Source organism: Astyanax mexicanus, chromosome 10 (genome assembly GCF_023375975.1).
Source record: "Astyanax mexicanus isolate ESR-SI-001 chromosome 10, AstMex3_surface, whole genome shotgun sequence".
Lineage (NCBI taxonomy): Eukaryota > Metazoa > Chordata > Actinopteri > Characiformes > Acestrorhamphidae > Astyanax > Astyanax mexicanus.
Window position 1 is genome coordinate 51,649,857 of NC_064417.1, and position 27,461 is coordinate 51,677,317.

The 27,461-nt window shown below is 38.4% G+C and overlaps 1 protein-coding gene across 1 annotated transcript; it reads right to left on the reverse strand.

Moving 5' to 3' along the window:
• Positions 1-622: 622 nt before the first annotated feature.
• Positions 623-27,405, reverse strand: LOC103044419 (golgin subfamily A member 6-like protein 6). Its single transcript, XM_049484134.1, has 8 exons — positions 25,671-27,405; positions 20,733-20,912; positions 18,888-19,076; positions 16,822-16,998; positions 15,197-15,338; positions 10,073-10,683; positions 7,754-7,898; positions 623-5,314 (listed from the first exon to the last, which is right to left on the reverse strand). The coding sequence occupies exons 1-8, from the start codon at positions 25,764-25,766 to the stop codon at positions 4,356-4,358; spliced, it is 2,499 nt and encodes an 832-aa protein (XP_049340091.1). The 5' UTR covers positions 25,767-27,405; the 3' UTR covers positions 623-4,355.
• Between the last annotated feature and the right edge of the window lie 56 nt (positions 27,406-27,461).

Here is a 27,461-nt window from a genome sequence, read left to right on the forward strand (position 1 = left end):
ACATCAGATTTGGTGAGAGTCAGATTTGTGCTGCTTTTTCATGATGTGTGAACGTAGAAAATAACCAAATAGACAGAGATAGAGTGAGATAGACAGGATGTTCTGTATTTGTTCCAGTAAAATTACGCTGAAATCATCACCTGCTTCTCTTAAACCACTTTTCCCTGAACAGAAAGCCGTCTAAAGCTGGATATTTCCGGGCCCTGGTTTCAGTCTGAGTCTCACCGCAGCGTCTCCGGGCCTCGGCTTCAGGCTGAGCGCTCGCATCTGACATCTCTGCTCTGCACTGTCTATTTATTTTGATGCGGTTGCTAGGGAACTGTCCCAGAAGAACCTGCTGCTCTCTGGAAAGGTGGAGCATCTTTCATAATAGAGAAAATAAGCATATGAAGAAAGAGAGAGAGAGAGACTGAGGGAGAGAGAGAGAGACAGACAGTCTAAAGGTAATCCTCCCACAAACCCACCCACCCCCTCACCTGAGCTCTACCTGTCAGTGTTTAGCTGGCACGGCTCTTCATTAAGATCAACATCTGTTGCATCCAGCAGGGACACCCGTTATCACACTACTACTGTACACACACACACACACACACACAAACACATTCAGACCAACGCTTTGATCTTTTATTAATCATTTATTGTTTTATCTATTTAATTCATACGTCAGATCCCATTACATTTGCAGGAAATACCTTTTTTTTTTCTTTTTTCTATCTGTGGTCGTAATAGTAGTAATAATTCAAACAGATTCATACTTTTATATTACTGTCCTGAAGCAGACTGGCACAGGAAATGACATACTGTACTCTTTGATTTCAGAAATGAACATCGGACATGGTAGCAAATAATTTACATTAATGTGTCACGTTTTTTTTTTTTTTTTTTAAATAAACACGCTATGCTATGATACACACAGGCCTGTCACGATAACTAGTGATGTTGACTACAGGTGTGCAATATTTAGTTTTGCAATACTGTACCGATTCTCAAAAACGATTTTGAATTTTATTTTGTAAAGGGGGTTCATTTTTTGGTTTTGCTAGATAATAGGGGTGTTACCCTGTGTTCACACACTGGCAGGTGAAAGAGCGACAGGTCACAACTTATTTCCAATAGGAGGGCCCGATTTGTAGCCGTGCCAAGTAGCAGAGCAGCAAAGCATCAAGCGAGTGCCGAGCGGCTGAGTGTCAAGCGACAGACCGCAAAAGTGTTGAGTAACAAGCGATAGAGCGCCAAAGCGACTCAGCTTCGAACGCCAAAGCGTGCAAACAACAGAGCGCCAAAACATCAGGCAACAGTGCGTCAAGTGATAGAGCACCAAAACAACAGAGCATTAATCGACAGAGTGCCACAGCAGCAGGTGACAGCGTCAACGATAGAGCGCCAAAGCATCAGGCAAGAGAGTGTCAACTGTTAGAATGGCAAAGCGACAGAGCATCATGCGTTAAAGCGTTAAGCGACAGAGCGCCAAAGCATCAGGCGACAGTGTCAGATGATAAAGCGCCAAAGTGACAGAGCATCGAGCCTCAAAACCTTAAGTGACAGAGCGCCAAAACAACGGAGCGCCAAAACATCAGGCAACAGAGCTTCAAGTGATAGAGCGCCAAGGCAACAGAGTGTTAAGTGATAGAACGCCAAAGCATCAGATGACAGCGTAAGTGTTAAAAGATAGAGCGCCAAAGCATCATAATATCGAACACTAAGCGTCAAGTGCACCGAAGTGCAGAGCAACCAATCACCCAAGCATCCAGACACAGAGCAGCAAAGCTCCAAGCGACAGAGTTGAGATTTTCAACTGTATGCAAATTAATTTTGACATGGTGAATCAAGATTGTACACTTATAGGCAGAACAATTTCTTTAAACCAATTTTACAGACACAGGGTTCGAGATCTCAACCTTCTCCTCTGTAAAGCTTCCTCAGCAGTGTGAACGGTTCTGAACACAACAGAGCAGGATTATAACCACTGATTATTCCAGGAATTAAATGAATGAAGAGTTAACGAACGCAGCTGATGACTCCCTATGTAACTTGCTACATTAACGTCCGTGCTACCTGGCCAAACATTACCTGGAAAGCTGACAAACTCGGGGCAATGCGAGGGACTTGTCGCCAGCCAGTGTGAACGCAGGGTTATATCTTCATTCTCCATTGTTCTAATTGGGTAAAATGGTTTCATAAAACTTTTTGTAAAAGTTTGAGTTAAAAATTGAAAGTCTTAAGATTAATCACAATTTCAAAACATAGAAAATTATCATAAAGAGGTAGAATCAAATAATCTGATCAGCTGAGGGTGATCAGAGTGATCAATTAGGCGATTATTTTAGGAAGTGATCTTTGAGCATACCAGCTCATTTAAATATAATGGCCATTATTGAAGTTAACAATAAGTATTGTTCTTATTATCGCATCAGTGCATCATGGTTTTATCATATTATGGCATTATCGTGACAGGCCTAGATACGTACGTGTGCCCTAAAACTCCAGACGATTCCAGACGTATCAAACGATGATCTTTCCTCGAGCTGAACCTCAAAGCTAAAGTCGAGCTCCTCACCGCAGAAGCTTTTTTGAGTCATTTATAAAACAGGATTTAACGAATCTCAGTGGGTCGGCGCGGGTGGCCGTAGCCTCTGGGATGTGTAGCATGACTAAAGTGGTGTACGGTCTCGGGTTGACGCGGTAGTACGCGCGGTCGCTAAGGGCTGTACGTGCTGTTTTTAGCTCCACTAATGACCCTGCTCATTATTTTGGTTTTGAAAGTAGCAGACCTGCAGGTCACGACTCCTGCGCTGGCCTGTGGTCGGCCGCCTCGTTCTGGGCATTGATTTAACCTCTTTAACCTGTGACATTACTTACATTCGTCCTGCGTCGTCTCATCATCGTTTTCCCGATAATTACACACGTTCTTCTAAAGCGTTCGAGTGTTTATCGATTTGTAATGCACCTTTATTCCAATGATTTCTTTTTGTTTCCCCTTAATACATACATCCATAATACATGATCTGTTTGTTTCCCTTGTTTTTAATTTATATAAAAATGTTTGTGAAAGGAAAAGCTTTTTAAAAATGAATAAGTTACTGGCTGCTTTCTACTCATTGTGTACAAAGAAATAAATTTGTATTTGTTATACAGCTGTACGTCTGTCGTTCCTGATTGAGAGCTCCAGGATACTGTATTCGTATGTACATCCCTGAGATTATGCAAATACACCGACGTGCCAATGACGAGTCATGGGACCACAGTGTGTAAATGGATCATTATGTGATGCGTCATCTTGTAAGTGATGTTAATTAATACATGGGAATGCTGTATATCATATAATTCATCATTATCATAGTGTAGAGCATGGCGTAGAGGTTTTAGGGTAGGTAAAGTATTTATTTACTGCAGCATCATGATATTACATATCATGTTTCGTGGTTCGGTATCAATACTAACAATGTTCCAGTCTAAAACCTAGTTTAAGTTGTCCAAATTATAAAGAAAAACATATGTAATTATTTCAGTAAAGAAAAAAAGTGTTAAACAAGCCAGAATATGTTTTATATTTTACAGAAGATCAGTTTTGCAGATCTCTGCTGTAATTTCGCAGTCAGTTTTATGAGGTAGAGTCTCCTGGAATTCAGGCTTTCAGTTAACAGCTGTGCTGAACTCATCAAGAGTTAATTACTTGAATTTCTTGTCTCTTAATAAAGTGTTTGAGAGCATCAGTTAAAGTAAAGTAGTGAAGAGGTAGAGTTACAGGTATACAGTGAATAGTGAATATTTGAGTAATGTTCTAATCCAGATTATGAGAAGCAAGAAATACTCAACTAAATAAAGAAAAGTTAAAAAAAAAAAAACAAGAATTTTGAAAGTATCCTTAAGTGCATGATAAAACTGGCTTTCATCAGGACTGCCACAGGAAAGGAAGAGCAAGAGTTCCTCTGTTGTACAGCATAAGTTTGTCAGAGTTACCAGCCTCAAAAACCAAAAGTTAACAAACAGCTCCCCAGATAATTTTAGTTAAGAGTATTTTGGTTTGTTTAACACTTTTAAATTGCTACATGATTCCTTATGTGTTCCTTCATAGTCAGGATGACTTTAGTATTCATTTACAATGTAGAAAAACAAAAAAATATATATAAATTACAAATTGTGATTCCCAATACATCTAATCAATGATTGTGACCGGCAGTGTCTGGCTTGAATTGCCCATGTGAAGAGAAAAGCAAATTTACAGTCATATCTAGATTGAATGCAGTAGACACTTTTATTTTTACCTTTTACCTTAGGATATGGCAAAAGTCATGGAAAACTACAATCCTACCACTGGTACATTAGTCCAACCTACGCTCAGTCTACGTCCAACTTTATTTAGGTTTGCGTTTTACGTTTTTGGCAGTGGTGGATTTTGCAGCCGGTGCTCTGGACGTAGCACTAGAGGTAGCTGAAGCTTCTTTAGAAGGCGTTTTCACGCTTGTGCTCTTTCCTTGTGTCGTCTTGCATTTCTTGGTTCCAGCGCTTCCAGGCCTGTTGATTGGTTGAGCCAGTCCTGCTGTTAGTGGTGCTACTCCCTTTGCACCACCAGAAGAGCCTGGTTTCTTGGTACCTCTTGGTTTAATGGACTCTTCTTTAACATCATTGGTGCTCTTTGCTTGGCTTGTGTTGCTGTTTTTATCAGCCTCTTCATCAGCCTGTGCAAGTGTCTGAAAGTCTTTGTTGACTTCATCGACCTCTTTGACGTTGACGGTGTCTGTGGGCGATTTCTGTACCGTATCGTTCAGATCGGCGTCGCTGCCGTCTTTAGGTTGGTCTGAATGCCTGTCCTCATCCACAGGCTTATTCACATCTGCTTCTCCCGTCCCCTGGAGGTTAGTATTTTCGGTATTGAAGCATTTTGTCTTCTTGTCCGATTCTTCTTCATCGTTTGGCAGGTTGGAGCTGGTTTCCTCTGCTTTGTCAGAGTTGGTAGTTTCGGACGTTTCAGCAAATTCAGCTCGTCCACAGATATCCTTGACCAGCACCGCCGAGCTCTCGCCGGCAGTTTTGCTCTCGTCAGCCCATTTTACCTCCTTCTTCTTTTCGACCTTGCTTTGCCTCTTCACCAGGGCCTTCTTCTCCCACTTCTCCTGACTGCTGGCCCAGTAGTTCTTCTTCTCGCGGGCATGCTTGGTCCGTAGAGTCTTCCCGAGCCTCTTCAGCTCGTGCTGCACGATGGGCTTAAACTTGGGATCAAGACGCACAACTTTGTCGAAGTCCCGCCGAGCCTCTTCCTCGTTACACAAGGCCGAGTGAGCCCGAGCTCGCTGATAGAAGGCTTTCAGATTGTCTTTGAGAGGGACAGAAAGTGAGAAAGAGAGAGACAAAGAAAGAGTGAAAATTCCAACCACACATCGATTTCACGATAAATAATTCAGGTTAAAGAAAACATTACTATTTTTTTTTCCTCTTTTCTTTTACTCAAGGCTGCTGGATGGAATTACCAGGGGAAAGTAAGGAAAAAAAGAAATCGATACGGCGAGTGATGCAAGTGGTTTAAACTTCCTGGGAAAGCAAAGGATTGACGAATGAAACATCCAGTCAGGGCGGCCAAGAAGGAGCATGCAGCATATTGCATCTGACACGCCGCTGAAGGGCCTGTATTGCTCTAAAGAGTGAAGTGAGTGAAAACTGTAATTACCCTGTTCGCTACGAAATTGCGCGTGGGGTAGGAGGGGGGCTGGGGCTGAGGGAGGAAGATGTGTACATGCTGCTGCTTCCTTTTCTTTCTAGCCTTTTTCCTCCCCCCCCATCGTTCTCCAAGCTGACGCCAGCAGGTAGGAAAACCGGTACGTCTCCATGTTTAGCCCTGTTCACACCTGGTATTTTAAATGTTACTCTTGTGAGGCTTATTTCTCGCATCATTTCCGCTGGAGGAGGAGACGGTCACGGTTAAGAGTCTTTCAGTCCTCAGCCCAAATATAGATCAGCAACTACAAGTCTCATCTTCCATTAGCTTGTTATTGTAGAATATTATTGCTAAGCTAAACCCCTCTGGACGGTGTGGAATCGCACATGCGTCATCCTCCATTTGGAGTGGGGAAACCATGTCACAAAGGTTGGAGGGTAAAAAAAAAAAAAAAAAAAGCCTAAAATATTAGGGACTAGGGGTGGGCGATAAGGCTCTAAAATAATATCACGATATTTCAGGGTATTTTTGTGATAACGATATACTTGGCGATATAGGAAAACTAAAATAATTAATTAATTTCAGGAATATAGTATAATAGTGTAACAGTATAATCATAATGTGGCAAAATAAATAATATAGCATAAAATAATATAATGCAGCAAAATATATTGCAGAATATTTAGTGCATGCATATAAACTGCAAACTAAAACAATTATACAATAAATACACCTAAAGCTTCACAGTAAATAATAAACTACTTTTAAGACAGAACAGCCCTATTATCACGATATGGATTTTTAATATCATGATATTTCTGTGTCACGATATATTGCATACGATATATTACATAATACGATATAACATTGCCCACCCCTATTAGGGACAATTCCAAGAGTCAGTATATACATTTCCACAGTTAACCGAAGATTAAAAACACATTTTCCTTATGATTTCTTTGATTTTCCTTTTTTAAATCATATTTTAAAAGCACATATTTTACATATGCAAAATAGCTCTGGTTACATTTTTGTCACAAAGATTTTGGTATTCATTGGGTCACAGGTTATCAAAGAATAGGCATCTCAAGGCATGAGAAGGTGAGTCCGTACTTGCTTATTTTATTTTTTAAAATTCGACGATAATTATCTTAATCAAGTAGCACATAACTTCTTTGTGTCACTGGTGTTGTGTGCTTTAATTGTTAAAAATATATATACTTTTTTTTTTTTTTTATCAAATATATCACCATATATGTCTTTTATTTCATTGATTTTAAGTAGTTACACATGGTCAATGAGGCAGGCTTTTCACAAAATCCTCCATTTTAACTAAAATGTCAGTGGTGTCACAGATGTTACCATGTGATGTTTTTGGCCTTTCATTATTTTATTATTATTTTTTTTTAATAGTATAGGAAGTTGCCTTTAAGTATAAAGAAAGATCGCTTTATATTTGTATATTATATTATATTTTCAGTGCTTGTGTATAAACATACTTTGGTAACATGTTAAGTTAAATGGAATTTCTATATCACATTGTAATTTCAATTACAAATAAATAAATTGATGAAAAAATTAATTATTCAAGATGGGATAACACCAGTGACAAATTGTCCAAAACTCATTTTATGTTAAAATATATTAAAATCTATTTGGAATTAAGCTCTGAATTTTGCACATTTGGTAAGTGGAGTTGTTTAATTGATATTTTAAGGTTGTTTGTTTCTGGGACAAATTAAAAAGATTTTTTTAAATATATCCACTTGAATTCCCACTACAAATAGAGAATGACCCACATATTTAAGGTGGGCTGGGCTTTGCTGTCAGGGACACTTTGAGACACTACAATAATTAAGTTGCAATACTCATTATTGCTCAAAGTATTCACTCTCCCATCCAGATTTATTCAGACCTGCCAACCTTAAAAGTGGTATTGAATTAAAATTGAATTAAATTCTGAATTTTGCGAAACCCAGGTATGTGTAGATAGAATCCAAGAGGGAAACCAAAGGCCCTGAAAACAATACTGCTGATCAGACGCGTCCTCGGCTGTGATAGGTCATTGACCCGGCTGTATTCTAGGATTTGCAGACTGACCTTTATGGTTCTTCAGCAGTTTGCTGTTGAGGTGGATCACCTCCTGATGTTCCCCGAGCTCCAGCCGGCACTGACTGAGGTTCAGAGTGAGCGGCAGCCGAACTTTCTCCAGAGATTCCCAGTCCTCACCTTTATATTCCACTTCCTGCACACACACACACACACACACAGCAGCTGGGTGAGCAGTGAATTGCTTAAATCCCTGCAGGGATATTGTCTATATGCTTTTCTACAGGATCATCACACCGCTCTCTCCCCTGAGACGCAGCTGAGGCAGCGCTCCATCCATCCCTGTTCTCTCTGTGCTCTGCTGCAGATACAGTGTTCACACTAGAGCTGCACAATACATCACTACTGCATCAGCAATCGCCCAACGATACCGTCACAGAATACGCAACGTCAAGTAAATAATATATTATTGTTTTATAATATTGTATATAAAAAATATACAATTTCTCTTCTGCTTATTTTTAGGAAACAGGCCACATTTCAGGAAGTGGAATTACAATTAAATTAAGAAATGAATAATACATAATTAAGCTTTATTTAACAGTTTTACAGCATATATGACTGAGTCTTGTTTCCTCCTCTTAATAAAAGAGGCGTGGACCTATTTTATCTGTAAAGCTGCTTTGTGACTTTTTTTTGTTGTAAAACTTACTATATAAATAATTTTGAATGAATTAAATGAATACCACATGGATTTCATACATATATTATTAAATTCATCATCATTACAAATTTACTAAAATTGTTATAACTTAAAATTTGTGGAAACGTATAGGACAGCACTTAAATATTTTGCTTTATCAAACATTTAGGCTATTTGTGGATCTGTTGACCATTAGATGCAACAGCTTTACCCTGTAAATTACTTTAATAAATGATAATTACATTTACAAAAGGTTGTTTCATGTGTTTACTTTGAAATTAAGGTATTGCTAATTATTTAACATAATTTAACAACAAGAGAATGTGTGCTTAAAGAAGAACTCTGGTGTAAAATGGACTTAAATAGTGTATTAAAACTTGAAAAAGAGTAATTAGTGTGAATAGCCCTCCTCTGCTCTCCTGCAACATTCTGAGATACAGGATTTTGTGCACTTCGCCAAAACAGGCTTTTAGAATGAGTGAAAAGGGAAGTGTCTTGCCCCTGCAGAAAAATAGCTTTTTACACTGTTATCCAGCTCAAATAGCTCCACACCTCACTGATAAAATCGGAAGAGCTCCGACATTTAAAATGAGGCATTTTGAACTTTAAAACTGCACAAGAAGTTTATTAAAAACCACCATTTACATCCCATAGTGTAGATAAGTCTCAGAGCACCGCCATCTTAACTTTAAGTCACAATAAGTCAACAACTATCGAGCTCAAATAGTAAAACATGGGATGCAAGCAGTGGCTTTTAATAAACTTCTAATGCAGTTTTAAAATATGCCCCATCTTACTCATGCTAAAGCCTGTTTGGGTAAAGTGCACAAAATACTGGATCTCAGAAAGCTGCAGGAGAGCGGAGGTGTGCTATTCAACAAAGGTAATTATTTTTTATCATGTTTTAATACACCAAAAGTCCATTTTACACCAGAGTTCTCCTTTAAAGTTAGTGTCTGTGCTTCCATTAAAGGAAAAATGTATGTTAAAAGCTAATATAATATTTATTTACTCCTATCTTGGACAGACAAGAGTTGGCTTGACATGTTGGATCACTGATTACACAATGTAACACAATTAATATGTTACCCTTAATTGTTTTAATGTCTTTAATATTAATCTACAATGTGGAGAATACATTACATGAAGACATACAGCTCTGGAAAAAATTAAGAGACCACTTCAGTTTCTGAATCAGTTTCTCTGACTTTGCTGTTTGAGTAAAATGAAATGAAAAATATTGTTATTTAGAGCATTTATGTGCAGAAAATGAGAAATGGCTGAAATAACAAAAAAGATACAGAACTTCCAGACCTCAAATAATGCAAAGAAAACAAGTTCATATTCATAAAGTTATAAGAGTTCAGAAATCAATATTTGGTGGAATAACCCTGGTTGGTTTTTAATCACAGTTGAATTCATGCATTATATTCTCCTCCACCAGTCTTACACACTGCTTTTGGATAACTTTATGCCTTTGCTCCTGGTGCATCCATCTTCCTCTTGATTATATTCCAGAGGTTTTCAAATTGGTAAAATCAAAGAAACTCATGATTAAGTGCTCTTTCATTTTTTTCCAGAGCTGTATGTGTCCAATTTTTTGATGTAATATTGCGCTGCATCCCTAATTAATTGATTAATAGATGTTTATAAGTCAGCACACTCACCTTGGTCTGAATATAGTCCACATAATCCAGCGCCTCTTTAAATTTAGTCATGGCCACCTCAAAGTTCCTCTCTTTAATATGGAAACTTCCTTCATCCTGGAGCAGCATGATCATCCTCAACATCTGCTGCCGGTCTTTACCCTCGATCAGCGCCGCCATTCTCTCCTCCACCTCCGTCCTCGGCTCCTCCGTCCTCGGCTCCTCCGCCCTCGGCTCTTCCTCAGCAGCCGCTGGGCTCTTCTCCTCACAGGTCGTCTCCTCTCCGTCCTCCTGCTGAGGAGATACCTGAGTGTTCTCACTCAGATTCTCTCCAGGTTCTTCCTCTCTCTCAGTCGGACCTTCAGCTTCCTGTTTCTCCTCCTCTTCCTCCTCCTTCTCCTCCTCCTCCTCCTTCTCTCCGCTCTTCTTCTCCTCCAGCATGTTCCAGTAGCGCTCCTTATCCTCCCAGTACTTCTCCTTCATTCTCTCAGAGAGCTGCTGTAACTCTCTGTGGACCAGTCTGGCCAGCGTCACGTCCAGGCTGGACACCATCAGGAAGTCCTTCTTGGCCTCTCTCTCGCTCCACACGGCGGCGTACGCTTTCGCGCGCTTATAGTACGCTTTCACACAGTCTGTAGAGAAAGAAGAAACAGAACGGAACTTGTAAATTAGCTTTTGAGTTGGTTTATCAAATATAAGACAAAAAGCCATAATCATTAAAGTAATTAAAGTAATAACAAATAAATGAATAAAAAGTATTGCATATTATTTACTACATCTTGTCCTAATAACCCATGTGTGCTGCATCTTCTTATACTTCGCACTGATTGGTTTGGAGAATACTAAAAGTTCGGCAAGGTGTTTTTAACCAGGCGTTCCGCTGAATCCTGCCTCCCTTCAAATACTTAAGTACAGTAGTGAAGAAAAAATAATACTCCAGTACTTAAGTACTAAAATACTGTATTTACTAGAGTATTATTTTTTACTTCACTACTGTAGTTAAGTACTAAAATTCTGTATCTATACTCTACTGGAGTATTATTTGTACAGCATTGGTTTGTAGAATATTGACAGTTCAGCAAGGTGTTTTTACCTAAAGGTGTTGTGCTAAGCTAAATCTTCCCTTTAAGCACTTAAGTACAGTAGTGAAGAAAAAAATAATACTCCATTAGAGTGCAGATACAGCATTTTAGTACTTAAGTACAGTAGTAGTGAGGTAAAAATAATACTCTAGTAAATACAGATACAGCATATTGGTACTAAAGTACTAAAATGATGTATCTGTATCTGCTGGAGTATTGTTTTTACTTCACTACTACTGTACTTAAGTACTAAAATGCTTAAAAAACTTAACTACTGTAGTGAAGTAAAAATAATACTCCAGCAGAGTATATAGATACAGTATTTTAGTACTTAAGTACAGTAGTGAAGATAGTGAAGTACTTCTACTTCTTTATTATACAACTAGTAAATTTAGCAGAGAGATTCTGCTAGTACAATCGAGTACAATCCCAACACTTCTAACACTATTTAAGCGTTACAGTGGCGTAAAATGGGAATAAAATCTGTTCACAGCTAACTTGTTTAGGCCGCAGCATCTCACCCGGGGCGGTGTGGGCACAGCGGGCACCGTGGGTACAGCGGGTACACAAATCACTGCATTGTTCTGCTGTGTGTAGTGTTGTTATTGTGAAGATAAGGCTTTTATAGTACGAAGGAAACATACCACAGGGCCTAATCCTGTATACATGTCACTTTATCCCACTCAAGTAGGACACACACACACACACACACACACTCTTAATCCTCGCTCTGTGCTGAGTGGGCTCGGGCGCTTGGTGCAGATCCCCCCACCGATGGCGCTGCAGCGCTCCTGTTCCATTTGATCTCACTTCGCACTAAATCTTTCATTTTGCCAACATTTAAATAGAGCTTTTTTCTTCTGTAGCCGCCGGCAATAATGCTGCAGGAGAATCCGGCTCTGCAGACAATCCGCAGAGGAAGTGGTGAAAAGAGAAAGAAGATTTAAACTGATAGAGAGACGACAAAGTGAGGATGACACTTGGGATAAAGCTGGTCGGAGAGCGAGTGAGCGGAAAAGTGAAAAAAGACGGAAAACTGCGAGGAAAGTTGATTTCGTAGAACTCGATGAGATTGGGATGAGGGGGATGAGAGCGTATGATGCCAGTTTCCTGGCTTGTGTTGTGCAGAAGACCCAATATTAATGTTATACACAAGCACTGGTTAACTCGAAAACGCAATAATTGCAAGGGGGTGGCTGGGGGGGAGGGCAACTGCCACCCCCTGGACCCTACACGGTAGAAAAAGCATTACTAAAGTGCCCTCTATGGTGGCAAAAAAGAGAGAAAGAAATTCTGTATGGACTACAAATTACCAGTAAAAACACATTCTTTAACTTTAAATTATAAATTGTTATATGAAACAGATAATTAAAATTGTAACTATTTTTAGGTCATATTTTGTGTTGCAGGCAAGATAATCAGACAAAAACAATGCCACTGTCTTAATGACCTAACAGTTTAGGAACTGTTGACTATAAGATGGAGCAAATGTTAAGCTATAAAGTACTTTAATAAATGATAAAAACATTAACAAAGGATAAATACAAAAACATTGTCAGACTTAAGGAGGAGAAATGGGGGGCAACTACCACCCCCTGGAGCCCACATGATAGAAAAAGCTCAGCTAAAGTGCCCTCAATTATGGCAAAAAAAAGAAATAAAAAAAAAAGAAATATTGTATGGACTACAAATTATCATTGAAAACATATTCTATATTAAACAGATAATTAAAATTGTAACTATTTTAAGTCTTATTTTGTTTTGCACAAAAGGGGGAGGAAAGAGGGGCAACTGCCACCCACTGCTTCCCCCATGATAGAAAAAGCATTGCTAAAGTGCCAATCGTGCACAGCATACTCTCAACCGGAAACAACCGTCCACCTGGAGGAGCGCATCCAGCACTGAAGAGCTTACCCAGCACAGAGTGCCAATCAATATCTGGGCATACAGTCATTCATACACTTTTACGAATTCCTTAAAAGAACAGTTGTGTTAATTACAACAATATTCTGTTAATAAATCATGGATTAAATGTTGGTACTTAACTGTATTTTTGGAAAGGGGACAGAAATAATGGTGTAGTTTAATTTATAGCTGACAACCTGGATCCTTTATTTACTGTATTATAACATCTCAGGGTAGTTTTAATGTTTTTTGAAATGAGAATAATGTAATTTAATATAATATAAAAGCTATATAATATATAAATAAAAGGTAATCCACTTTCTGACCACAGTAAGAGTAAGTGTTTCTGTTATATTACAAAATAAAACTGCTAAATTTGTCACAAGGCTCTGTCAATTTAGTAATAAAGAAAAATAAAAAATAATGTTTCCAGATTAACTGCATGTAATAAGATGCAGAGTTTGTGTAGGACTGAGTGTGGCCCAACCCGAACGGACTCATAGTGAACTGTTGAGAAGCAAAAGCCCATAAACCACCAAACCACAGATGCTAATATGGCTAAACAGAGACTGAGCGCCAGCTGTGAGCATTTCACTTCATTTTCTTTGCGTAATTGCAGCTATAGGCCCCGCCAGCCTTCATATATTATTAACAACTGGTAAAAGTTTGTGTAATTTGTGATAGGGAATCTGCTGCAGTGTTTAAAACATTCACGCCATTATTCCATCCTTTACTTTCAACGGAAATGAAGCCAAGTTCGTCTGCCATTCTGTCAAATTTGCCACGAGACCAACCCGCATTCTCCACCAATGTTGGCTCGTCCCTAAGGAAAGGAGTGTAAACTCAAACGTACCTTTATTTGAACTCATTTTAGTGTGGAAAAAGAGAGAAAAGTGCCTTACTCCTACAGGTGCATGTAATAAAAATAAGAATATCATTGAAAATACTCTGCTCCCTTGATTTACAAATGAAATGTAAAATGTACTGATGATCAGTGATGGTTTAGAGAGACATGTCTGTCATCTGCTGGTGTTGATCCACTGTGTTTTATTATCAAGTCTAAAGTCAGTGCAGTTTTGTTTTCCCACAAAATCTTACAGCACTTCATATCTTACAGCTTCCCTCTGCTGAAAACAACTTTTATGGAGATGCAGATTTCATTTTCCAGCAGGACTTGGCACACTGCCCACACTGCTAAAAGTACCGATTGGTCTTATTATATAATATTCACATTGAGACACTGAGACACTGATTTTTGGGTTTTTATTGGCTCTAAGCTATAATCATCTACAATAAAATAAATTAACGCTTAAAATAGATCACTCTGTGTGTAATACAGCTATATAATATATATATATATCAACATTGCACAAAATTGACAAAATTCCCGTATTTCGCTTGTTATAAGAGGCTGTCCACCTGGAGGACTAAATCCAGCAGTGAGGAACTGACCCAGCACAGTGCCCTTCCATATCTGGGCACACAGTCAAACACACACACAGTCAAACACACTACTTACACCCTTTTGGATACCCCTATACAACTACTCAGTACACTACTAAGGATGCCTAAATCGAAGCCCAGCGATTTGAAAATATGCTTTATTACACATAGTATCAGCCACCCATATCATGTTAAGAGTTGTTATTATCATATAAAAGATTGTGTTAATATATTTTCCATTTAATATAGTTTTTTTTAAGCAGAAATTAGGATGGGTGATAAAAGGGGACCCTTGTAATTCTGCAGTAATTACACCAAAACTGAAAATAAAAAAATCCTGGATGTTAATCTGCACACATTTCTCTTATAAAAAATGTTATTTGGGTGAGTAAAGTGGTTCCGTTTATTTACAGTAAGCTTAGATTTCCAGTATTTTGATTAAAATGGCCTTTATGCTACAATAGCAGTAATGCTCCAACAATCCATCAAGCAGTGCAGTTTTATAGCTTACCAAAGTCATACTAGAATATTTGGACAGATTTCTTAAATCTGTAAACCACATAAAATCAGTTTGAGATCAGTAAGCACAATCAGAATTAATGCAAAAGGCACACTGTCGATTTTTGAAGAAAATTAAAGGATTTTGAGAGAGCCTTATTGTCCGAAAAATACAGTACATACAGTCAGCTATTAAGACGTACGGTATAAATCGTACCTTTGTGTTTGTCTATGAGTTCGGAGGCATGCTGGATCACCTCGTAGTATTCCTCCAGCTCCAGCATGCACTGACAGTAATTCAGAACCAGAGGAATGATGAGCTTCCCCAGGTGAATATAGTCCTCGTCCCCCGGCATCTCCTGCACAGAGCCAAACATCACCATATTAAAGCTCTGTGAATATAGTTACTAAATATGCACTGAATATTCTACAGCTAAATTATTTGTCTGGGAAAAAAATGCAAAGCTACATTTCCTTTTTTTTTCTAATTTCATCCCCTTTCTCTCCAATTTGTGAGGCCAATTACCCAGCCACACATTAGGACACTTATTATCACTAATCAGAGGTGTCAAGTAATGAAGTATAAACCCTCGTTATCTTACTTAACCTCCTAAGACCCTGATTGGCACCTGTTAATGTGCAAAAAGACTTTTTTTTACATTAGTTTCTGAGAAAAATAATGTCCACATATGAGGACTTTGGTTTTATATTTTGATTGAACACAATGAAGTCGCAATTAGTAATAATGTCAAAAAACATGTATTTTGTGCCTGAACACAGCAGCATTTTTAGCCTGAGTGCAAAACTTAAATTTAAAACAAAATTTACTGTATTTACTGTTCATTATGTTTTCTTAACAAAATGGAAAGTGTAACGTGTTAACTCTTCTGCCACCACTAGGTGGCAGTATAATGGCCTCATAAGAGGACACCAGGCCCTTGTAGAGCAAAATTCCTAGAAGGTTAAGTAGAAATTTAGGTTATCTACACTCTGTACTGGAGAAATTATTTCACATTTTCACACAATTATCTGAACTTTCTACTCCTTACAATTTAAAAATTGTGCACTACAGGCCTAAGTTGTTTTTCTTAATGGCTTTAAGTAATGTCCCCTGAAGGTAAATGAACTTTATTCAGTCTTCATGTACTTTTTAACCAATAAATTTCCTTGATTTTTTTCATGACTTTTCCACCAATACATTTCCTTCAAGGCAAATTTTCATGATCATGATTTTTAAAATATCAGTGCAGACATAAACAATAAAATCAAACATCAACTAAAACTATAATCCAAATTGATTATAGTAGGTCTAAAATTATTCTGATAAAAATGTTGACACACAATCTTCAATAATAAAATGTGTTTCAGATCCTGAGAGCTCCATTGTTTTGGTCTAAATTACTGCATTAACTCAAATAGATTTTCTCCATCAATAAACTGAAACACAAAGATTTGTAGACCAAATTTTCATGACTTTTTTCCAAAACTTATCCAGGCCTGGAATTTCCTATTTATTGATTTTTTTATTCCATGACTTTTCCAGGTTTTTTAATGACCGTACAAACCCTGAAAGTCATATTAAAATATTTTGACAGTTTCCACCAGAACTGTCTGTCGGGACAATCAATTATTGTGGTCTAAACCAGGTGTTTCAGTTTTAAGTGCATTGGGCGGGGCTAAGGTACTGTTTTATTGGCTGGTTTATGATTTATTCTGATGAATAGCAGGTCTCGTTTTCTGTACAAAAAAAAAAGATAAAAAAATTTAAATAAACTACATGCTGCCCATTATAATTGACCCAGGGTCTGAAAGGGTTAAGGTACAACTATTACCCATCCTTACCCTGGACTGCACCACCCGGAGCAGCAGCACGGCCTCCTTATATTTCTCGGAGGCCTCGCGGTACCGGCCCTGCCGCACCAGCTGATTACCCTGCAGATGGAGAGCAGGAACCACCTGCATCTTCTCATCCTTCTCCATCAGCCAGGACTCGCGGTGGTACGAGAGAGGGTCGCCCACCTGAGCGGGCACACAGAGAACACTGTGAGAGGACTGGCGGGGTGCCCGTCACAGTTGGCTGAGGACGGGAAGCTGCTGCTGTGTGTGCTGTGTCTCCCCTGTGTGTGCCGCCTGATTGGCTGGCAGGCTGTTGTGCCGGTCGTGAGAGGTTTGAGCAGCAGCAGAAATCTGTTGTAGGTGGAGGACGGGGACTGCGGTGTAAAACAGCCATAAGTTTGGACACGCCTTCTCTTCTTTTTCAGTGTGTTTTCTTTATTTTCATGACTATTTTCATTGTAGATTCTCACTGAAGCATTAAAACTATGAACGGTAACACTTTACTTGGATGGTCCATTTTATGGCCTAGTTGATGCTTAACTGACATTCAACTAAATGACTGTTAACTGCAACTTAACTATATGTTGAATGTAAATGATTTAAAATAGAACATAACCCTACACTTAACCCTAACCATAACCATTAATCAATCCTAAAATCTAACCCTACACCTAACCCTAACCCTAAATCAACCCTAAAATCTAACCCTACACTTAACCTTAACCCTTAATCAACCCTAAAATCTAACCCTACACTTAACCCTAACCCTTAATCAACCCTAAAATCTAACCCTACACTTAACCTTAACCCTTAATCAACCCTAAAATCTAACCTTAACCCTTAATCAACCATAAAATCTAACCCTACACCTAACCCTAACGATTAATCAACCCTAAAATCTAACCCTACACTTAACCCTAACCATTAATCAACTCTAAAATCTAATCCTACACCTAACCATTAATCAACCCTAAAATCTAACCCTACACCTAACCCTAACGATTAATCAACCCTAAAATCTAACCCTACACTTAACCCTAACCATTAATCAACTCTAAAATCTAATCCTACACCTAACCATTAATCAACCCTAAAATCTAACCCTACACCTAACCCTAACCCTTAATCAACCCTAGAATCTAACCCTACACCTAACCCTAACCTTAACCATTAATCAACCCTAAAATCTAACCCTACACCTAACCCTAACCATTAATCAACCATAAAATCTAACCCTACACTTAACCTTAACCCTTAATCAACCCTAAAATCTAACCTTAACCCTTAATCAACCCTAAAATCTAACCCTACACCTAACCATTAATCAACCCTACAATCTAACCCTACACTTAACCTTAACCATTAATCAACCCTACAATCTAACCCTAACCTTAACTTTAAATCTAACTCTAAACCCAATCCTGAAATGTATAGATTAGAGTTTGGGTTAGAGTTGAATGTAGGGTTTTATTCAATAGAGAATCATTTACTTTCACCTTTCAGTTTAGCTGCATTTAACAGACATGTAGTTGAATGTTAGTTGAGCACCATCAAATGGACCATCCAATTAAAGTGTTACCCCATGAACGAACACATGTTGAGTTTTATGCACAAAGGTGAAATAACTGGAAACATGTTTTATATTCTAGTTATAAAAAGTATCCTCCCTTTGCTCTGATTACTGCTTTACACACTTTTGGCATCATTCTCTCAATGAGCTTCTTCAAGAGGTGGCCACCTGAAATAAAAAAAGTTTTCCAGCAGTCTTGAAGGAAGGAAGGAGTTCCCAGAGGTGTTTATTAGCACTTGTTGCTCCTTTGTCTTCTTCACTCTGTGCTCCAGCTCACCACAAACCTGGATCTGGATTGGGTTCAGGTCCGGTGACTGTGGAGGTTCAGCTCATTTTTTGTTAAGTACATAAAACTCCACATGTGTCCATTCATAGTTTTGATGCTTTAGTGAGAATCTACAATGTAAAAAGTCATGAAAATAAAGAAAACGCATTGAAAAAGAGAAGGTGTGTCCAAACTTTTGGCCTGTATTCTATGTGTGTGTGTGTACACCTGTCGTACCGAGATTAGCTCCATGATGAAGATTAGCGGCTGCGGCTCCCTCATCAGCTCATCCAGCTCGGGGAAGCCGGTGGAGTGGTAGGTGAACACGTTGCCCATCCCACACATGTGCTTCTGCCCCTCCAGAGGGTCTTTACCCTGAGCGGCCAACCGCATTCCTTTAGACACGATGGGGTACAAACCTGTGTGCTGAGCAACAAAAAAAAAATACATTAAATAAATCCATTATTATACAGTTTCTTTAATTTTACCTAATTAAAAACCTCTGGAATATAATCAAGAGGAAGATGGATGATCACAAGCCATCAAACCACCAAACTGAACTGCTTGAATTTTTGCACCAGGAGTAAAGCAGCATAAAGTTATCCAAAAGCAGCGTGTAAGACTGGTGGAGGAGAACATGATGCCGAGATGCATGAAAAAAACAGTGATTAAAAACCAACCAGGGTTATTCCACCAAATATTGAATATTTCTAAACTCTTAAAACTTTATGAATATGAATATTTCTTTGCATTATTTAAGGTCTGAAAGCTCTACATCTTTTTGTTATTTCAGCCATTTCTCATTTTCTGTAAATAAAGGCAAATAAATGTTCTAAATGACTATTTTTATGTGGAATTCGGGAGAAATGTTGTCTGTAGAACATTTTACTCAATCATAAACCTATAAATAGCAAAATAAGAGAAACTGATTCAGAAACTGAAGTGGTACACATAATACTGTATCCTAGGAATTTTGAATATCATTGAAAAGTTACTTTATTTCAGTAATTCAGTTAAAATGTGATATATTCTTGTTGATGATTATTGGAATATTATTAATGATTATGGCTTACAGCCAATTAAAAAAAATAAAAATCAGTGTCCCAAAAAATTTAAATATTATATAAGACCATTGGTACTTTTGAGGCAGTGTGGGCAGTGTGCCAAGTCCTGCTGGAAAATGAAATCCACATCTCCATAAAACACTGCGCTGACTTTAGACTTGATAATAAAACACAGTGGATCAACACCAGCAGATGTTTCCTTTAATAAATGAAATGGTACCACTTTTATGAAGGGTTTATAAATGGTTTACAATTAGTTTATTAATGGTTACTAATTAGGTTGTAAATGCCTTAAAAATCATTAATAATCAGTTATAACACATACGTAGAAAGGGCAACAATATAGATGGCTGTGGGTTCATTATTTGGCAAACAACAGGTCATTGTTGCCCTTTCTATGTATGTGTTATAACTGATTATTAATGATTTTTAAGGCATTTACAACCTAATTAATAACCATTAATAAATACATTGTAAACCATTTATAAACCCTTCATAAAGGGAGGGTTTTTCTTGTTTTAAAGTGGTCCCAATGAAATTATCATTAAAAACATGCTTCTTATATTTATTTGGGTTATATTTGTCTGATAATAAAGTTTGTTTGTTCAGCAGAAAAATATCACTATGGCAAAAAAAAAATTTTTTTACACCACTGTACATGTTTGTTTGATTTCATTTAACTTTCTTTAATGCATCTGCTCCCAATTAATCCAGTATAATTGCAGATGGATTATATTAATTGTCTTTATTCTGTCATGTACTAAAAAAGTGAAATAATAATTAGCAGATGTATTAATATGTTAATAGATCATCAGTGTAGGAGGCCAGGCGAGGTTGTCTCATATGTATAATAATGAGGAAACTCTCTATCCTTATGTGAGCGCTAATTATCATCCTGTTTAAACTCCCTGCTCTGTTTCTGAGGAGGGGTTTGGTGGTGTTGGGTGATATAAGGGATGAAGGTGTGTGTGTGTGTGTGGGAGTGTTGGTGGAGATTAATTGTTGTAACTGGACTCACGATGGCGTCACACCAGAACTCGGCCACCTCGCCGACCCTCATGGAGGTCAGGAGCACCTCCCACACCTCCATCTTAAACATCTTCCCCACAAAGATCTCAGTGGGCTGCTTATTTCTGCGACTGTCGTCAATCACCGTCCTCTCGAAGTTATCCAGCAGCGTCTGATAGTGGAAAACCAGCTATTCGGGGGGGGGGAAAAAGAGAGAGAGAGAGAGAGAGAGAGAGGGTTGGGGTGTTAGAGCATTGTTCTGAAATCTACTAAAGTTTGGTCATTATTTTTAAAAAGTTCTACATTGTAGATTCACCCAAAGTCATCCAAATAAAGAAAAACCTATTTGAATTACCGTATTTTTCGGACTATAAGGCGCACCGTATTATAAGACGCACTATCAAAGAACGCCTATTTTCTGCTATTTTTCCATACATAGGGCGCATCGCATTATAAGGCGCGTTAAGTGACACTAGAAAGGGTGCCTATATCAAAGTGAACAGGGGTGGCGCCATGTTTCCCTTCCCCCACCGGGGGTGGTCGCTTGCCGGTGGAGCGTCTCAGTATACAAATCTAACGTTAGCTCTTTCAAAGTCAAACGAGTGCTGGATATTAATCTACACAGATTCCTCTCCTGAAAACTGTTTATTTGGGTGAGTAACGTGCTTCAGTTTATTTACAGTAAGCTTAGATTTCCAGATGTCCACTAAGGCTTGCTGCACCAGCGTTAGCATAGCTATCCGCTAGCACGCTAGCTAGTCACCTAAACTAGTAAAGTTAACCCAAACTTAAACGACAGCGTTACACTGAGTAATCCTGCGTGTTCTGGTAAGACAGTGAGATATTAGCTAGCGATTCGTCCCCCGTAGCTTGTTTTAACACGGTAAACAAGCAGATTACAGGCTGATAAAACTCACCTCTGAGAGAGTTAGCGCTTAGCATCTAGCTAATGCTAGCCAGGCAAAGCAGCACAGACTTACAGGCCGATAACTCACCTCTGAACGGTGAACGCTTAGCGATTAGCATCTAACTCTAATAATACTGCTCCAGCAGTATTAAAAGTGCTAAATTTAGAAAATACTGATCTCTGAACAGTGAAAAAGCTAGCTAGCTAAGCGGTTAGCATCTAGCTAATGCTATTGCTGCTCCAGCTTCGGAGCGGCACGGCTCTGCACGGAGTGTGTGTTTACTGCTCCTTACACCTGACGGGTAAAATTTAGATAATACTGATCTCTGAACAGTGAATAAGCTAGCTAATGCTATTTGCTGCTCCAGCCTCGGAGCTGCACGGCTCTGGACTCTGTATAGCACTGAAACTCTGTATAACGCTGCACAAAGTGTGTGTTTACTGCTCCTTACAACCTGACGAGTAAAATTTAGATAATACTGATCTCAGTGAATAAGCTAGCTAGCTTAGCGGTTAGCATCTAGCTAATGCTATTGCTGCTCAGCCTCGGAGCTGCACGGCTCTGGACTCTGTATAGCACTGAAACTCTCTATAACGCTGCACGGAGTGTGTGTTTACTGCTCCTTACAACCTGACGAGTAAAATCCATACAAAAGGCGCACCGTATTATAAGACGCACTGTCAATTTTTGTGAAAATTAAAAGTTTTTAAGTGCGCCTTATACTCCGAAAAATACGGTATGTAATAAACAAAAAAAAAAGTGTTAAACCAACCAGAACCAACCATTCTTCATCTCTGCTGGATTTTCTCAGTCAGTTTTATGAGGTAGAGTCACCTGGAATTCAGGCTTTCAGTTAACAGCTGTGCTGAACTCATCAAGAGTTAATTACTTGAATTTCTTGTCTCTTAATGTGTCTGAAGTGATCTATTGACAAGGAAGGAACACATGAGGAATCATGTAGTAACTTAAAAAAAGTGTTAAACAAACCAAAATACTCTGTAAAGAAGCATTTAGATGCTCTTATTTAAGGAGCTCTTAACTTAAAATGAACTTATTCTGTACAAGAGAGGAAACTCTTGCTCTTCCTTTCCTGGGGCGGCCCTGATGAGTGCCAGTTTCATCATAACATTGTTAATGGTCTTTGCTGTGAATGCACTCGAGAATACTTTGAGATTTCTTGAAATTATTCTTTTCAGATTGACTGACCTTCATTTTTTTCTTCATTTAGTTGAGTAGTTTTTTGCTTCTCATAACCTGGATTCGAACATTACTCAAATATTCACTATTCACTGTATACCTGTAACTCTACCTCTTCACTACTTTACAGCTAGGGGTGTGCAATATTGTATCAAACACAATAATATTATCAACATTTTTGAAAATCATGAACGATATTATACTCTGAAATATGGTGCCATATCACCCACCTCTAATGATCACATTAGGGTACTACTTTTTATTTTACTGTTTTTATTAAAAGAACAATTCACACTGTTCTCATTTTCCATTATATATCTACTAGAGACAGATTATATCTGTCCAGTATCATTTATTTTACTTTAATCCTGGATATATGGAGATTTAAATATTTGGAGTGCATTATTATTATTAGTATCATGACATTCTGGATCATTGACTTCTATTACACATCTAATAAAACAATTATTGTATTTATATATATATATATATATATATATATATATATATATATATATATATATATATATATATATATATATATATATATATATTTCAGTTAGGGGTGTGCTATATCATAATATATCATATCGTATGCAATAATAAAATTTTATACTTATTTTGTTGCAGACAGTAGTGTATTCTTAATTTTATTTTATTTTTTTATTCAGTGTTTTGTCATATCGCCAAGAGTTCAGTTACCGCGAACAATACCATGAAATATCGTGATATCATTTTAGGGCCATATCGCCGAACCCTATTTACAATTGATGCTCTCAAACACATTAAGAGGTAAGAAATGTAAGTTTTAATTAACTCTTGATGAGTTCAGCACAGCTGTTAACTGAAAGCCTGAATTCCAGGTGACTCTACCTCATAAAACTGACTGAGGAAATGCAGCCAAGATGTGCAAAACTGATCATCTAAGAATCTAAAATATAAAATATTTTAAAAACCCAAAACTAGTTTGTAATAAGTATGGTGTGATTGGTAGTCTGGTGAATCTGTGGGCCGTGGTGGGTCGTGACGAGTTGTGCTGTTGTTTCTCTCGCCGCCGGTCTCGCTGCTCTTTTTAGAGTAAGTTATTTCTGGCCGGACGTGGCCGTCGCTGAAATGAGTCATTTTAATGCGTTGTCCGTTTGAACTCGGGCGAGACGCGGGCGAGACACGGGCAGCTCGACAGAATGAGAGCATGCCCACACTCTGCACACACGCGGGGCGGCACACAGCTGCTGAACGGAGAGATTAATCTTGGCATTGTCGTGGAAAATGTTTGTCATCATCTCCAGGCCCGAGGCCATATGGCTGGACACGGCAAGCGGGGAGAGGAACCGGCTCTGCCACTGTTCAGAACCCGCCGCCTGCCAAACTTCTGCTGCTTTACGGCCCAAATGTTGTGTTACCAAACCGAACCTAAGGAGCCCTTTTACACCAACCAATAAAAACCATCTACAACAGACTTTAATGGATGTAAACTGTCAGACACTAAAACTCATCCAGGAACAAACGTCTCGTTAACATTTCATCTCATTTATCACTCCACCATTTATTCCTACCATTTAAAGGAGAACTCCGGTGTAAAAGCTTTCAGAGATTCTGTATTTTTGTGCTTTTTGCAAAGCCCTCTTTACAACGACCGTATCGGGACACTCACCATCAGTGTGTAGTGATTCCCCCTGGGCTACCTTACAAATAAATCAACTTCCCCTTTAGTTGTAATAACTTGACGTTCTAAGTAGGGGTGGGCGATATGGCTCTAAAATAATATCACAATATTTCATGGTATTTTCACGAGAACGATACTTTTGGCGATATGACAAAACACTGAATTAGAAAAATGATTTAAAAAATTTATTATTGCATGCAATATGATACGGCTCACAGAAGTCAATGATCCAGAATGTCATGATACTAGTAATATATAATGGGAAATGAGAACCGTGTGAATTTTTCTTTTGATAAAAACGGCAAAAAAGTAGTACTATTATGTGATAATTAGGGGTGTGATATAAAACATTTCTGGCAATATTGTCACATATGATACGATATGGCACACCCCTAGTTCTAAGTTATGCTAAAAAAGTTAAGTAATGGGTAGTGAAAACTTAAGTTAAGGCAACCTGTTTCCTTACATTTTTTAAAGTAAATTCAGGCTTATCCAGGCTTACAGTGAACATTTCTTTAGTTTTTCTTTAGCATTTCTTAGTTTTTCGTCAAACTTTACACAGAAATACACAGTACAGGCCAAAAGTTTGGACACACCTTCTCTTTTTCAATGCGTTTTCTTTATTTTCATGACTTTTTCCATTGTAGATTCTCACTGAAACATCAAAACTATGAATGAACACGTGTGGAGTTTTATGTTCTTAACAAAAAATGAGCTGAACATCCACAGTCACCGGACCTGAACCCAATCCAGATGGTTTGTGGTGAGCTGGAGCACAGAGTGAAGAAGACAAAGGAGCAACAAGTGCTAATAAACACCTCTGGGAACACCTTCCTTCCTTCAAGACTGTTGGAAAACTTTTCATTTCAGGTGGCCACCTCTTGAAGAAGCTCATTGAGAGAATGATGCGAGTGTGCAAAGCAATAATCAGAGCAAAGGGAGGCTATTTTTTTACAAGAAACTAGAATATAAAACATGTTTTTTAGTTGTTTCAGCTTTTTTTGTTGAGTACATAAAACTCCACATGTGTTTATTCATAGTTTTGATGCTTCAGTGAGAATCTACAATGTAAATAGTCATGAAAATATAAAGAAAACGCATTGAAAAAGAGAAGGTGAAACAAACATTGAAACACCACAATATAGGTGAGCTTAAATAATCAAATGTTACGTCTTACCTTTGTTCCGTTTGGGAAGTGAGGAAGAGGACCTCGGCCTCCACTCAGGATCTTCTTCTTCACTCCGGGATGGTTGAGTAGATACGTTTCCTCCATTTTTTTTTTTGAAGATTTTGGACAAAGTAGTTCTTGTAGACGATGAGAACGTTGACTGGTGCTTTGGTCTAAGTGTGGGAGAGAGGGGGAAAAAGTGAGGGAACAGAAAGAGAAGGAGAGAAAAAGAGAGAGAGAGAGAGTTAAGTCCTCTGCACTCTGTTAATTAAGGGGCTGTAGAAGGCGCTGGCTGGCTGGCTGGCGTGGGGCAGCTCCGGTGAGCCTGGCCTGCTTTCTGACAGATGGTGGGATTAGCAGGTTGAGGATGGCCACTTTAATCTGCCTGGGCTAATCCTCCACCCGCCTCAGAGTCTTCAGAATAATCCTCTGGAAGAAGAAGCGCCGGGCCCGGTGACCAAAGGCCTGAACTCAGGATGGAGGAGAGGTTAAGATTCTTCTGGAAAGCTAAGATTCTAGAAGAGCAGATGACGTCCAGGACTTATGGAGGGGGGTGGCTTCAGGTCAAGAGATGTAATATGGATGCTGAGAACATGCCAGCTCTACTAAGATACAGGGGTTGGACAATGAAACTGAAACACCCGTCATCATTTTAGTGTGGGAGGTTTCATGGCTAAACTGGAGCAGCCTGGTGGTTAATGTTTAATCAATCATTAATTGCACATGGCACCAGTAAGAGCGTGAAGAGTGCGAAGGTTCTAAATACTGCAATGCACACAACATTATGGGAGACATACCAGAGTTCAAAAGAGGACAAATTGTTGGTGCACGTCTTGCTGGAGCATCTGTGACCAAGACAGCAAGTCTTTGTGATGCATCAAGAGCCACGGCATCCAGGGTAATGTCAGCATACCACCAAGAAGAACCAACCACATCCAACAGGATTAACTGTGGACGCTGTAAGAGGAAGCTGTCTGAAAGGGATGTTCGGGTGCTAACCCGGATTGTATCCAATAAAAAACATAAAACCACGGCTGATCAAATCACGCAGAATTCAATGTGCAGCTCAACTCTCCTGTTTCCACCAGAACTGTCCGTCACCACAATCAATTATTGTGCTCTAAAACCAGGTGTTTCAGTTTCATTGTCCAACCCCCTGTATGTCTGTTAAAACAGCAGTAATTAAGAAGGTAAGTAGTGTTTTTGATTAGGGAGAGGCAAACATAAATCAAGCCCTGGAAATAATAAAAGAGAGCACTTCAGTTTCTGAATCAGTTTCTCTGATTTTGTTATTTATAGGTTTATGTTTGAGTAAAATGAACATTGTTGTTTTATTCTATAAACTACAGACAACATTCCTCCCAAATTCCAAATAAAAATACTGTAATAATAGCTGAAACTACGAACAAATGCAGAGCTTTTAAAAACAAGTTCATATTCATAAAGTTTTAAGAGTTCAGAAATATTCAATATTTGGTGGAATAACCCTGTTTTTAATCACAGTTTTCATGTGTCTTGGCATCATGTTCTCCTCCACCAGTCTTACACACTGCTTTTGGATAACTTTATGCTGCTTTACTCCTGGTACAAAAATTCAAGCAGTTCAGTTTGGTGGTTTGATGGTTTGTGATCATCCATCTTCCTCTTGATTATATTCCAGAGGTTTTTAATTTGGTAAAATCAAAGAAACTCATCATTTTTAGTTGGTCTCTTATTTTTTCCCCAGAGCTTGTAACAGCCAATAAAAAAAAAATGTAAAAAAAAAATAAGTGTCTCTGAAAATTAGAATATTATATAAGA

What these genes read in the sequence shown, in the direction of transcription:
- LOC103044419 (XM_049484134.1), bottom strand. Translation starts at nt 25,766, where the DNA reads ATGGAGGAAACGTATCTACTCAACCATCCCGGAGTGAAGAAGAAGATC. An exon ending in TCCGGGTGGTGCAGTCCAGG is followed by an intron (nt 15,339 to 16,821) that starts GTAAGGATGGGT and finishes GGCTCTGTGCAG; the next exon opens with GAGATGCCGGGGGACGAGGA. An exon ending in TGGACTATATTCAGACCAAG is followed by an intron (nt 7,899 to 10,072) that starts GTGAGTGTGCTG and finishes GTGTGTGTGCAG; the next exon opens with GAAGTGGAATATAAAGGTGA.